General features: G+C 40.1%; 1 protein-coding gene across 1 annotated transcript in view; it reads left to right on the top strand.

Moving 5' to 3' along the window:
- Positions 1-10,857, top strand: part of RBM6 (RNA binding motif protein 6) — a 70,578-nt gene extending 59,721 nt beyond the window's left edge. Inside the window, exons 16-21 of the mRNA XM_058166136.1 lie at positions 655-744; positions 4,808-5,062; positions 6,147-6,221; positions 7,585-7,682; positions 8,602-8,731; positions 10,612-10,857. Coding sequence (XP_058022119.1) covers positions 655-744; positions 4,808-5,062; positions 6,147-6,221; positions 7,585-7,682; positions 8,602-8,731; positions 10,612-10,737 — 774 coding nt within the window. The 3' untranslated portion in view covers positions 10,738-10,857. The remainder of the gene's footprint in view (positions 1-654; positions 745-4,807; positions 5,063-6,146; positions 6,222-7,584; positions 7,683-8,601; positions 8,732-10,611) is intronic.
- Positions 10,858-15,113: the final 4,256 nt, after the last annotated feature.

The following is a 15,113-nucleotide window of genomic DNA, read 5'->3' as shown; positions in this document are numbered from 1 at the left end:
TTGTAACAATTGCCCTGATATGTTTTACATATTTCAGCTTCTTCTGATATGTCTACGTTCATTTATGATCCAGATACTGGAAATTATTTTGATCCCATAAGTGGAGTGTACTATGATTCCAATACTCAGGTGAGATTGTATGCATAAATGAGTTCTTTTTCTCTTTTCATTATTATGAAATGTTCTTTTTTTTTAAAAAAATCATTTTTCTTTTCTTATCTAGAGAGAAATACCAATGGGTCGAGAAGCATCACCACCACCATCTAATACGAGGCATTATAAAAGCCAAGAAAGGACAAGTGAAAGAGATGAGCCATCTAGTAGAGATAATAGAGAGAGAAGAGAAAGACACAGAAATAAATCAGCCAAGGTAATTATTAGTCATGAGAACATTGTTATGAATTATGTAACCTACATATTTAAAGTATAAAATGCTGAAAGTGAAAAAGGGTTGGAATTCTATTCAACCAATATGGATGAATAACAGGCTTGCCCAGCTTGTCTTTTTTCTTGCAAATAAAATAGTCAAGTACAAAAAATATTATTCTTATACTTGTCCTTGTGAGTAGGAACAATGGAGAGAAAGAGAAGCAAAAGTACTTATGTAAGCAATGGAATTGTAAACAAATTTTTAATTGTCGCTTAATATTTCAGAATGAGCATCAAGAGGACAAATTTTCTGCAGAAGATGTCTTTAAAAAGCCACTACCTCCAATATTGAAAAAAGAAGAAAGTACTCCTCCAGTAAGAAGAATGTATTATTTAACTATTGCAATGATTTATCTTAAAATTTAATTTTATCTAAGTTTTAAAAAGTATGCTCCTGACAATATTCTACACAGACTTCTTTAAGTATATGTTCTTTATTCCATCATGCTTTTGGATTGAACTAAGAGTCTCAGGAGAGCTGGCTTTAATACGTTCTGGGTGTAGGGAAGTGACACAGTTGTACACTTTATAGCAATTTTACAGGCTGGTTAATGGTAGAACACATCTGAAGCAAAATCTTTTAGAAAGCAAGAAAAATCTTTGAATTCTTCAAGAGATTTCTCTCTAAAGCTATAAGCCCTGTAGAAAGTAGGCTTTTTGTAGTTTGTCTAAATTTTCCATCTTTTTGCTCGTAATAGTAGAATGGTCAGAAGGTACAGATATGGTGAAAGACCCATCTATTTTATGTAGTGATATGGTGAACCCTTGTGTTATTGTTTCTTATAGATGGACTCTCACTTAGTGTTCATTCCTGAGATACTAAATTTAAAGCATGGGTCATCTCTCATCTGAGACAGACCTCTAATGGAATTTAAGAAAAATGAGCAAGGAAGAACGATGACTTAATTTAGAATAGAATAGAATAGAATATTTTTATTTATAGACCGCCCTTCTCCTGAAGGACTCAGGGCGGTGTACAGCCAAGAATAAAATACAGAAAGAAAACAACAATACAAAACTAAAAACAACCCTTAAAAAACCTATTTGATATGGCTACTTATAGATAAAATATTACCCTCTAAAATTTACAAAAAATTTAAAACCCATAAAATCAATTTGATAATTTAAAATTTAAGCGAGTCCAGCAAGACGAAATAAGTAGGTTTTAAGTTCGCGGCGGAAGGTCCTAAGGTCAGGTATTTGTCGGAGTCCAGGGGGAAGCTCGTTCCATAGGGTAGGAGCCCCCACAGAGAAGGCCCTCCCCCTGGGGGCCGCCAGCCGACATTGCTTGGCTGACGGCACCCTGAGGAGCCCTTCTCTGTGAGAGCACACCGATCGTTGGGAGATAGACGCTGGCAGTAGACGGTCCCGTAGGTATCCCGGTCCTAAGCCATGAAGCGCTTTAAAGGTAGTAACTAACACCTTGAAGTGCACCCGGAAGACAACAGGCAGCAGTGCAGTCTGCGCAGGATAGGTGTTACATGGGAGCTCCGAACTGCTCCCTCAATAACCCGTGCAGCCGCATTCTGGACTAACTGGAGTCTCCAGGTGCTCTTCAAGGGGAGCCCCATGTAGAGAGCATTGCAATAGTCCAGACGAGAGGTAACGAGAGCATGAGTGACCGTGCATAGGGCATCCCGGTCCAGGAAGGGGCGCAACTGGCGGATCCGGCGAACCTGATAAAAAGCTCCCCTGGAGACGGCTGTCAAATGGTCTTCGAAAGACAACCGCCCATCCAGGAGCACGCCCAAGTTGCGCACCCTCTCCATCGGGGCCAATGACTCGCCCCCAACAGACAGCCGCAGCTGCAGCTGACTGTACCGGGGTGCTGGCATCCACAGCCACTCCGTCTTGGAGGAATTAAGTTTGAGCCTGTTCCTCCCCATCCAGACCCGTACGGCTTCCAGACACTGGGACAGTACTTCAATAGCTTCGTTGGGGTGGCCTGGGGTGGAAAAGTACAGCTGCGTGTCATCAGCGTACAGTTGGTATCTCACCCCAAAACCACTGATGATCTCACCCAGTGGCTTCATGTAGATGTTGAACAGGAGAGGCGAGAGAATCGATCCCTGTGGCACCCCACACACGAGGCGCCTCGGAGTCGATCTCTGCCCCCCTGTCAACACCGTCTGCGTCCGGTCAGAGAGGTAGGAAGAGAACCACCGATAAACGGTGCCTCCCACTCCCAACCCCTCTAACCGGCGCAGCAAGATACCATGGTCAATGGTATCGAAAGCCGCTGAGAGGTCTAATAGGACCAGGGCAGAGGAGTAACCCTTATCCCTGGCCTTCCAGAGATCATCCACCAACGCGACCAAAGCCGTCTCCGTACTGTACCCGGGCCAAAAGCCAGACTGGAACGGGTCCAGATAGACAGTTTCATCCAGGTACTGGGGTAGCTGACATGCCACCACACTCTCTACAACCTTCGCCGTAAAGCGAAGGTTGGAGACCGGACGATAATTTCCTAAAACAGCCGGGTCCAGGGAAGGCTTCTTGAGGAGAGGTCTCACCACCGCCTTTTTCAAGGCAGCGGGAAAGACCCCCTTCCGCAAAGAAGCATTTATAATCCCCTGGAGCCAGCCTCGTGTCACCTCCTGCGTGGCCAGCACCAACCAGGAGGGACACGGGTCCAGTAAACATGTGGTGGCATTCAGTCTTCCCAGCAACCTGTCCATGTCCTCGGGAGTCACAGGGTCAAAACCATCCCAAACACTCTCAACAAGACGGGTCTCGAAACTCTTGTCCGGATCTACCCAATTTTGATCCAATCCGTCCCGAAGCTGAACGATTTTATTGTATAGATAACCGTTAAACTCCTCGGCACGCCCTTGTAATGGGTCTCCCCGCCCCTCCTGTTGAAGGAGAGAGCGGGTCACCCGAAATAGGGCGGCCGGGCAGTTATCTGCCGACACAATGAGGGAGGAAACGTAAGAACGTTTCGCATCCCTCAATGCCACTAGATAGGTCCTGATAAAGGACCTAACTAGTGTCCGGTCAGACTCAGAATGGCTGGATCTCCAGGCACTCTCTAGGCGTCTTCTCCGGCGTTTCATCTCCCTCAGCTCCTCAGAAAACCAAGGAGCTGGTTGAGACCGACGCCAGGTCAGAGGCCGCAAAGGCACGACACGGTCCAAAGCTCCAGCCGCGACTAGTTCTTCAGTCATGCCGTGGGCCAGGTTCTCGTGGCCCAAGCTCCTTCAGGAACCTCTCAGGGTCCATCAAGCGCCTGGGATGGAACCAACGTATTTAATATGGTTTTAGGCCTAGTTTTTTGTATTGGCGGTTGAATTTCGGTTTTGCTCTCAGTCCATGACCTATGGCAGATTCAATGTATTTAAGGCATAGAGACACTGGAGATAGTGCACAAGTTACTGGATCTAGCCTGTGGATATTATACCTGGGCTGTAAAAATCCAAATCACTAGATACAGTTTTGTATATTTTGTATATTGTTTTCAGATAATCACCTGTGTTTTGCAGCTCATATACAGTAACCTTCATCTAAAAGCTTAGTCTCTTAGTAAAAGAAGAGCTTCATTTATCCATTCAGTTTATATAGCTTAACAATATAAACTCTGTATGTTACTGAAGAGGGAGCTGCCATTTATTTTTGTAATCTATTCAGTATTATACAGTACTTGAGGCAACTTGATGTTGACAGATTAAGGTGAAATAAGATAAAGTAGAAATTATTAAAATATGTTCCTTTTAAATAATCCATAAATAAGAAAAAAAACCATGTTTTTCTATCAAAAGTTATTTACATAGGGAAACATTAACATAGTTTTCACCCACCAAAGTCAATGAAATTTCAGCATGAATAGTGTTCAACTCTGAGAGAGATACAGGTAAATTTGAGAGCAAAGGTAAAGGGATACATTTTGAAGACTAATGAATAGGAAGGATCTGAGTTCAAATTTTAGTAGTATGTTAACATGGCTCCCACTCTATAATTGAAAATTTCTAGTATATTAAGATGTAAATGATAAATAAAGGTAATATTGCAAGTTTATTTGTAATTATTATTGCATTGCTTTATTTAAAATCTAATTTTTATATTTTAAAAGTTATTCCACTTGTTTTGGCATGATTGCATAATCACTTCAGATTTCAAGTCATTACATTATGACTACATCCCCTCTAATACAGATAGTAAAGAAATGCCATTGGGTTAGTTCATGGTAAAGTAGAATTTGAATTTGGATCTGCTTTCTGATGTACAACTTATTTATTACCCTATATAATGCATTAATTATATGCTCAAACTGAAGCATATTATCTTTTAAGTCATATTGGTCATTTGAGGCATCCAAACACAGTGACTGGATTTGCTTCAGTTCTGCATGTGGATTCATTCTTTTATCCCTTTTCTACAGCCAAAGGTGGTGAATCCTCTGATAGGGCTTTTGGGAGAATATGGTGGAGATAGTGACAACGAGGAAGAAGAGGACGAAGAGCCACAGCCACAGCCATCACGGCCAGTAGTCCAGCAAGAGGAACGGCCCCAAAAGGTTGAAAGCGATGAAGATAAGCTGACGGACTGGAATAAGTTAGCATGTTTACTTTGCCGGAGGCAGTTCCCAAATAAAGAGGTGCTGATTAAACATCAACAACTATCCAACCTTCACAAAGTAAGTAAGGAAGCAATATGTTCTGATGTACATTTAGTATAGTTGGCAAGTTAGACAGAAATACAACCAGAAATTAAACAGGTTTTCAGATTAAGTCTATTAGTTCTGAATTCTGAACCATATTACCATGCAAACATTGTGAATAGTGAAGGAACCTACCCAAATACCTGCAGTTGAAAATTAATAGATTGGACTGTTTCTTCTAGTTCATTACGGACATGGCTTTGATAACTAAGCAAAAATTGGGGTTGCCATAGGAACATGTAGAATTTTCAGTAAAAAAACAGCTGTGTTATTCACAATTGAGTTCTTCACAATTAATTTCATATTATGTCAACTAAAAAAAATTAAGCAATGTAAACTGTCTCCTGCACACAAGATTTAGAATGACTGAGAAAATGGACTTGCCATAAGAATTGTTTTCTTAGTAATAGAAGTAGATATTACTTATTACTTATTCAAAATAGATCATTAAAAGATTACTGGAAACGGGAAAAAAATGAAGTTCCATGTTTCACAAGTGCTTCCTTCAGATGTAGTATGTACACCTTGACTTGGTAAATGTAATCAAATTGTTTCTTACTGTTTTCAGTATTAAGTGATAAAATATTAAAGTATGTCAAAGAATTAGATCTTTTTCTAAATCTTGATCTTAACTTTGATTTAAAGCAAACTGTGATTGTTGCTGATCACAATACAGAGGTATTAAATCTATGGTTGAAAGGAGAGGGAGCATGTGAGGTTTTAAGAAAGATCCGAGTAATTTAGATGGAAATAATGTGGGGCTCTTTATCAGAGAATCACAAAGCAGCTGATTTTGACTTCTTCCAGCAGAACATTCATATGATTTAATTAATTAAAATTAACAATTAAATACAAAGAGAGCACACTAAGATCTGTTCTTGAAAGAAAAATGTGGCTGCTTTAATGAGTATCTTGATATAAGTTTCCTCTTACTGTGCTATGCATTCTGTAGAACTTTGGTAGCCTTTAGTATTACAATTTACTCTGCGGTTTCTATTATTCTCAAATATCTATTGCTAATCCTAATGCTGATATTTTAAGGATTTGCTTTTTCTTACAGCAAAACTTAGAGATTCACTGGAAAATAAAACGATCAGAGCAAGAACTGGCATATTTGGAGAAGCGAGAGCGAGAGGTGACTAAAAGACTTATTTTTGCTTTATATCTGCTGCAATATGGCTTGAGGAAACAGGGTTTTTATAAATGAACAAAACACTAAATCAATGTGTGTCCCATCTGTTGGATGTATTCATGTCCTTAAATGCAGGCAGGAACATCCACTATGTAAATCCAAAGTAATACTTTTACTTTTACAGTTCAGTAGTGATAAAAGTAAGGTCCTGCACTGAGGCAGGAAAAACCGAATGCACAGGTATATAGAATAGGTGGTACCTGGCTCAAACAGTAGTAAGAGGAAACTTGGTAGCCTAGTGGACCATCATTTAAATATGAACCAATAGTGTGCAGCTGCCAAAAAAGCCAATTCAATCCTGGGCTGCATCAAGATCATGAGGAGTGATAGTACTGCTCTATATGGAGTAGTGAGACCACACTTGGAATACTGCTTCCAGTTCTGGTCGCCATGACACAAAAAAGATGTTGCTGAGATCCTAGAGAGAGTACAGAGTAGAGCAACAAAGATTATAAGGGCTAAACCATATGATGAACAGTCAAGGGAACTAGGCATGTCTAGTCTGTCAAAGAAGAGGATTAGGGGTGATATAGAATAGAATAACAGAGTTGGAAGGGACCTTGGAGGTCTTCTAGTCCAACCCCTCTGCTTACCATTTTAGACAAATGGTTATCCAATTCCTAAAAACTTCCAGTGTTGGAGCATTCACAACTTCTGTAGACAAGTTTTTCCACTGATTAATTGTTCTGTTAAGAATTTCTTCTTAGTTCTAGACTGCTTCTCTCTGTGATTAATTTCCATCCATTGCTTCTTGCCCTGCCATCAGGTGTTTCGGAGAATAGCTTGACTCCCTCTTCTTTGCGGCAACCCCTGAGATTTCAGAACAATGCTATCACATCACCCCTAGTCCTTCTTTTCATTAAAGAATAGCTGTCTTCCAGTATTTGAGGGTTGTTACAGAGATGAAGGGGTTGACCATTTTCCAAAGCACTTGAGGGCAGGACAAAAAGTAATGGATGGAAGCTTATTAAAACAGTGATCTGACCTGGAACTAAGGAGAAATTTCCTGATAGTGAGAGCAGTTAATCAGTGGAACAGCCTACCTTCCAGAGTTGTAGTAGCACTATTGCTGGAGGTCTTCAAGAAAAGTTTGGACAACTATTTGTCTGGGAATAAGATCTTCTCCCATGGGCAGGAAATTAGACTAGAATACCTCCAAGATTCCTTCCAGCCCTGTGTTTCTATGACTGTAGATTTTTCTTTCTTGGTTTAGATGGGCATGCATGGGCGTTCAGTTAAGACTCCCTACTAGGGAGTTGAGGGAACATCAGTAAAAGCATTTTTAGTAATTCTGTTTTCTAATAAGGGAAAATTTAAAGAAAAGGGAAATGACCGAAGAGAGAGATTTGAGGAACGAGAATCTCCAGAGAGAAAACGGCCAAAATACTTCAGAAATTCTGACAGGTATTGACACAGCCTCATGAAATAAGTCCTTGCAGCTGCTCCTATGTCTTTTTAAATGGCATGAGACCAGTGGTGAAATCCAATTTTTTTATTACCGGTTCTTTGGGCATGGCTTGGTGGGCGTGGTGTGACTTGATGGGCATGGTGTGGCTTGGTGGGTGTGGCCTGGTAGGCGTGGCAGGGAAAGGATATTGCAAAATCCCCATTCCCATCCCATTCCAGGGGAAAGATACTGCAAAATCCCCATTCCCTCCCCACTCTGGGGTCAGCCAGAGATGGTATTTGCCAGTTCTCCGAATTGCTCAAAAATTTCCGCTGCTGGAACCTGCTGGATTTCACCCCTGCATGAGACTGTGATAAAATCAGTATTTGAAATTAATATATTTTACAATTATATAATTTAAGTACTGAGATTGTTTTTGTGATGAATTATAGCCCTGCTTTGGGATTTTAATGATAGAACAGGATATATGTTTTTAAAACAACTAAAGCTCAAAAGTATACTATCATGTTATTTTTAATGTGTTATTTTACTTTAAAAATGAAAATATAACATTGAAAGAAAATGGCTTCTTAAGTTTTGTATTTACTACTTAGCCTTAGTTACTGGAATTTTTGCAGTGATGCAAAAATTAGCTTGATCCAATATAATTCATGTATTGTAAGAAAGAAAGAAAGTGCATACACAGAATTATTTAACATATTACTTCTTAAGCATTAAGATTCTCTTATATTGGTTATGTAAATTTAAAATATACTGGATTACAGATGCATGTCTTTCAGGCTGAACTTGGCAAATGCCTATGCTGAAAGAAAAATCTAAGTACACTGACATCCTGGCTCCTAAGATTCTAGTTAAGCATGTATACAAAATGTACTTTTCATTTCTTAAAATGCCCCCTCGTGTATTTGTTTGCAGTGAGTATAAGTCCACAGACAAAGGAAGAATGGAGAGCAAAAACAAAGGAAGCCGAATGATGCAGGCTATGGGCTGGAAGGAAGGCTCGGGGCTAGGGCGAAATGAACAAGGCATGACCTCACCAGTAGAGGTAAATATCCTGTCTTTACAAATGAATGTTTAAGGAATAAGTAACATCTAGATGACCTTGGCTTATCTCAAAGAACTAAGAAATGTTATATCCAGCCTGTATTTGAATTGGAGATTACTATAAAATTCCATGTTGAGAAACCAAGCTTGGAAATTGGAAAAACATCATAGGAGGGGTTATTGTCAAATTGCTTCTGTATTATTGTCAAGAAGACTGCATAGATAAATCCATGTAGACACCAGTAATGAAAAATTACTTGATGTCTTTATTTGCAATGTTTGAGAGTTTTCACTGAAAAGCTACAGTATACAGAATAATATCAGTCTGAATAGCTTAATAATACTACTTGAATATTTTTTTTACAAAAAGAGAGAGCAAGAAATGCTTCAGAAGAGATACAATTTGAGTGCATGGTCCAAAAATGGTTCAAAAACTGTCCACGTGGTGCTTAAAAAACAACCTGCACCTGAACATCAGCAAGACCAAGGAGATGGTGTTGGACTTCCAGAGGAAGAGAGAGGAACCTGTCCCACTTTACATTGAGGGGGGCTCCTTTAAATTCGTGGGAGTCCATCTCAGCGAAGACCTCACCTGGAAAAACAACACAATTCAGGTGGCCAGGAAGGCCCAACAGAGACTTCATTTCTTTAGGGTCTTGCGTAAAAACAGGGTAGAACAACAACTGATGACCTCCTTTTACCAATCCACAATAGAAAGCGTCCTCACTTATTACATCATGGTATGGCATGCTTATCTGACAGCCATGGATAGAAAAACATTACAGAGGGTGGTGAGCACAGCACAAAATATCGTGGGCTGTCCCCTGATACCACTAGATGAGATTGCTAGGGCTTGATGCCTTAGCAAAGTAAGAAAATTCTCAGGTACGACTCTCATCCTGGTCATCACTTCTTTACCTTCCTACCATCAGGAAGGAGATATAGAAGTGTAGCCAGCCATACAAACAGGCTGAAGAATAGTTTTTATCCGTGGGCTGTCAGACTCCTGAATGAGAAATAACATCATAACAATGTGTAATATGTTCACACTGGTGCAATAGAACTGGGTGTTATGTTAATACGATTTATTGGGTTAGGGATTTTCTGTCTTCACTGTGAGTTGTATTGTGTTGGGTGAGTGGACTGAGGGAGCTCAACCAACCTCATTGTATATACATTGTATTGCACTGACAATAAAGATTTGAATTAAATCTGTTTCTATCATGATAAAATTATTGTTTGAAATATGCATAGTCAGAAAGTGGAAGGAGCAAAAGTTATTTTTCATAATCTGAGCATGAGATACAATCTCACTGCCTCATTTCCTGAAAGGATATTGAACTCTATGGATTTGTATGCAACTGGTTCCATGTAACTAGTTAAGGCATGATTATCTCAAGGATATTTTTTTTCTACTTCTTCCCGGTCACTGAAGTCAGGAAGCGAGTTTTCTTTTGTTTATGTGAAATCCACCATAATTGCAGCATCCAAGATATTGTCGTACTGGAAGTTGATCTGGTATAGTTTACTATAGCGATTTCCTGTCTAGAAAATATTTCATCTAGCTGACTCTGGGATTAATGGCTCTGGAGTCTTTGAGGGTTTGACCTGTTTAATAAGGGTAGCTACCTTGAGCACTTAATTGAAGGGGAAAAGTGGAGTAGATATGTGGAGTAGAACTCTAGAATGAAATAAGAATAATACAAGTTAAAATTCTCCTCTCTTGCAGATAAGTAGCAGGGGAAGTAATACTGAATTTTTTTTAGGGCTTAATAATTATAGATAATTAAAAGAGATTGAAATATTATTTTAAAAACCTATTTCCTCTCTGGCAATAAAAGCATAATTGTTTCAATGAGATTTACAATTTTTTTTTTCCAGGCAGAAAATCGGAAAAAGGGAGCAGGCTTGGGAACCCAAGGAAGACCCAGTAGAAGGCAATCTAATGAAACATATCGAGATGCAGTGCGGAGAGTCATGTTTGCCCGCTACAAGGAACTTGAATAAATATGGAAAGAAATCACACCAAACATCTTGTATCTTCCAGTCCCTTCTTTGTGTTCCTTTTGTAATTTTTTTCTTTTTTGCTGCTGAAGTGTGTTTTGTTGTTTGTTTTTGAAATAAAACAGAAAAAAACATTTCTTTGTTTTCTTTCTCTCCCCCCCCCTCCAATTTCTGAGAAAAAATACTAGATATATCAAATTATAACCTTCTGGATATTTATAGATGTTTTATATTCAGTTTATATTCTGCTATCTCCACAAATCGTATATTTGGTGGGAAAAATACTATAGCAAAGAAACAGACAATATCTGGATGCTTTTCACTTGGGATGACTGGCATATAATACTGAGACACCATTGATAATGCTTAATAATCTCTGATGGGATTAAAGGGGGTGCATCCATCCTGCATCATCACCCAGTGTCTCAGTGATGTTTGTTACTATTGTTCATGTATCCTTCTGGATTATCTTTCAGAGTTGAGGGTGGGAGGGCACAGTGCTGTGGTGGTTATTCTTCCTCCAGGGTAGGCTTCAGTTGGTGTGGGTTGGAGGAGAAAGCTCTAACTATACATTTCTTCCTTGTGGTATCTGTCAGAGCTCTCTGCTCTCTCTGCTCCTATTCAACTTCCACATGAAACTGCTGGATGAGGCCCTCCATCCGCATGGAGCTTATGCACTGATGATACTCGGATAAACTACCCCTGGCCAACCAAATAAAGATACTTCTCCACTTCCTAGAAGCTGGAAGTGGAAAATAGGTTTAGGCTTAAACCTAGCAAGATTAAATAGCTATGAATTTTAGATCTCCTGGATCTCAATATCGTCCATCTTTAGTGTTAGATATACTCCTCCAGACAAAATTGTTGTGCAATTTGGGAGAGGGGTTGTGCTGAGATCCTCAGCTCCTCCTTAAGGAAAAGCTGTAACCAATAGGGGCCTTTGCAGAAATCAGTCTTATGCATTAATTGTGGCTATTTATAAATCACAAACCTTACTCTCAGTCATTCATTGATCAGCTTCTTGAACTTTTGTAATGTGTCCTTGAAAACATTTGGTAGCTACAATTGGTTCTCACAAGTTATAATTTTTTATTTATTTATTATTTAAATTTATATACCGCCCTATCTCCCTAAGGACTCAGGGCAGTTCACAGGCAATTAAAAGCAAACATATAAATACAATTTAAAATAACACATAAAAAACTTATTAAATAGCCAAATTATTAAAACAATATAAATACTAAAAACCCCATTAAAACCAATAAATTTAAAAAACTAACCCAGCCCCGCGCAAATAAATAGGTGTGTTTTGAGCTCGCGACGAAAGGTCCGGAGGTCCGGAAGTTGACGAAGTCCTGGAGGGAGTTCGTTCCAGAGGGTGGGAGCCCCCACAGAGAAGGCCCTTTCCCTGGGCGTCGCCAGACGGCACTGCCTAGCCGATGGCACCCTGAGGAGTCCCTCTCTGTGGGAGCGGACGGGTCGGTGAGAGGTATTCGGTAGCAGCAGGCGGTCCCATAAGTAACCCGGCCCTATGCCATGGAGCGCTTTAAAGATTGTCACCAAAACCTTGAAGCGCACCCGGAAGGCCACAGGTAGCCAGTGCAGTCTGCGCAGGATAGGTGTCACGCGGGAGCCACGAGGGGCTCCCTCTATCACCCGCGCAGCCGCATTCTGGACTAACTGGAGCCTCCGGATGCCCCTCAAGGGGAGCCCCATGTAGAGATAATGAATCACAATATACACATGTAATACCTCTATTTCATAAACCGGCTCCCTATTGTCTTGGTGCAGTTCAAGGTGCTGTCTACAACCTATAAAGTTCTTTATGACATGGCCAGGTTCTTTTGGGTACTGCATATCTAAAATTGTTTCTGCCCATTCTACAAGATTCAGTAGGGTTGGCATGCTCCAGATCCCATGTCATTTTGTAGGTCTCAGAAGATGCAACTTCTCTGTCATGATGCCTACCCTTTGGATTAGTGTATCTCAGATTTGGATGGTCTCAATCCTATTGGTCTGTATACCATTGAAAATTTGGCTCTTCCCCCAGGCACTGGGCAAAGACATTGGCTTAGCTCATTTTGCAATGGTTGAGAATGTAAATATGATTGTAGTTTGTCTTTGATCTTATTTTTTGTTCCTCACATTCTCGATTAGTTACCCAGAGTCATATTTATTAGTTGAGCTGCTATGTACACTGAATGAGAACCTCATGAATGACTACAAGTAGTCTTTAACTTACAATAGTTCCTTTAGTGACTGTTCAAAGTTTCAACAGCACTGAAAAAAGTGACTTAGGACTAATTTCACATGACCTTTGTAGCATCCCCTTTGTAGCATGTGATCAAAATTCAGATGCTTAACAACTGATTCATATTTGTGACAGTTGCACTGTGCCAAGATTATGTGATCACCTTTTGCAAGCTTTTGACAAAATCAATGGGGAAGCCAGATTCATTTAATAACTATGTTACTCAGGGCTGTCTTAATAGCATTATGGGCCCCGGGCAAAGCAGTGTACTGGGGCCCCTACGACAGCTACTCAGGAATAAAAATGTAAATGGTCAATAAAATTATACTTATTTTATTGGCACTTCCAACAAAATCAGTGTTGAAACATTTAAAACATGCTGTGTAGCAACAACTAATCAACATAATAAGCCTGTGATGGCGAACTTATGGCATGTGTGCCGGAAGTGGCACACAGAGCCATTTCTCTGGGCCGTCGCCTGTTGCTCTTCTGGGTTCTGGCGTACCAGCCAGTTGGTTTTCCAGCACGTGCATACGCACCAGCCACCTGGTCTTCCGGTTTCTGGCATGCATGCATGCGCAAAGACCAGCTGACCAGTGCACATGTATGCACCGCAAACCAGAAGATCATCTTTCCAGTGTGCGCATGTGCACCGGGGAGCTGCTCTTCTGGTTTTTGACATGCATGCACGTGCACACTCCTGTTTGGACACTCGGTGCTGAAAAGGTTCGCCAACACTGTGATAAACATTTGAACAATATAGAGGCTTGAAATACAATAATGCTCAGTAAGCCATACAGTTGCTGTATTTATTCTTTTTCATCATTTCCACAACCCAACAAGACAGACACAGTCTTCGGAGGATAATTAGAACTGCAGAAAAAACAGTTACTACCAACCTGCCTTCCATTGAGGACCTGCATACTGCACAAGTCAAAAAGAGGGCTGTGAAAATATTTAGACCCGTCGCATCCTGGACATAAACTGTTTCAACTCCTACCCTCAAAACGACGCTACATACCAGAACAACTAGACCCAAGAACAGTTTCTTCCCGAACGCTATCACTCTACTAAACAAAGAATTCCCTCAACACTGTCAAACTATTTACTAAATCTGCACTACTATTAATCTTCTCATCGTTCCCATCACCAATCTGGTTCGGTTTTGCAACCCAACAAGAAAGACACAGACTTCAGAGGATAATTAGAACTGCAGAAAAAATAATTGCTACCAACCTGCCTTCCATTGAGGACCTGTATACTGCACGAATCAAGAAGAGAGCCGTGAAAATATTTACAGATCCTTCGCATCCAGGACATAAACTGTTTCAACTCCTACCCTCAAAATGACGCTATAGAGCACTGCACATCAGAACAACTGGACACAAGAACAGTTTCCCCCCCGAAGGCCATCACTCTGCTAAACAAATAATTCCCTTAACACTGTGAAACTATTTACTAAATCTGCACTACTATTAATCTTCTCATCGTTCCCATCACCAATCTCTTTCCACTTATGACTGTATGAGTGTAATTTTGTTGCTGGCAATCCTTATGATTTATATTGATATATTGACCATCATTTGTGTTGTAAATGTTGTACCTTGATGAACTATCTTTTCTTTTATGTACACTGAGAGCATATGCACCAAGACAAATTCCTTGTGTGTCCAATCACACTTGGCCAATAAAAAATTCTATTCTATTCTATTCTATTCTATTCTAAATCTGCACTACTATTAATCTTCTCATTGTTCCCACCACCCATCTCCTTCCACTTATGACTGTATGACTGTAACTTTGTTTCTTGTATCCTTACGATTTATATTGATATTGTTTCCTGATTGCTTATTTGTACCCTGACTATCATTAAGTGTTGTACCTTAGAATTCTGAATGAACGTATCTTTTCTTTTATGTACACTGCACCAAGACAAATACCTTGTGTGTCCAATCACACTTGGCCAATAAAGAATTGAATTCTATTCTATTCTGATACAAGGTGCATTGAAGGGTTAACATACACAGATTAGTATGGGGCCTGTTTGGACATGGGGCCCACGGGCAAGTGCCCATCAGACCCATGCGTTAAAACAGCCCTGTACTAACTTATCAACTGCACTGATTCA

The sequence above is a fragment of the Ahaetulla prasina genome, chromosome 2, assembly GCF_028640845.1.
Source record: "Ahaetulla prasina isolate Xishuangbanna chromosome 2, ASM2864084v1, whole genome shotgun sequence".
NCBI classification, from domain to species: domain Eukaryota; kingdom Metazoa; phylum Chordata; class Lepidosauria; order Squamata; family Colubridae; genus Ahaetulla; species Ahaetulla prasina.
This window is presented reverse-complemented; position numbering and strand designations above follow the sequence as displayed.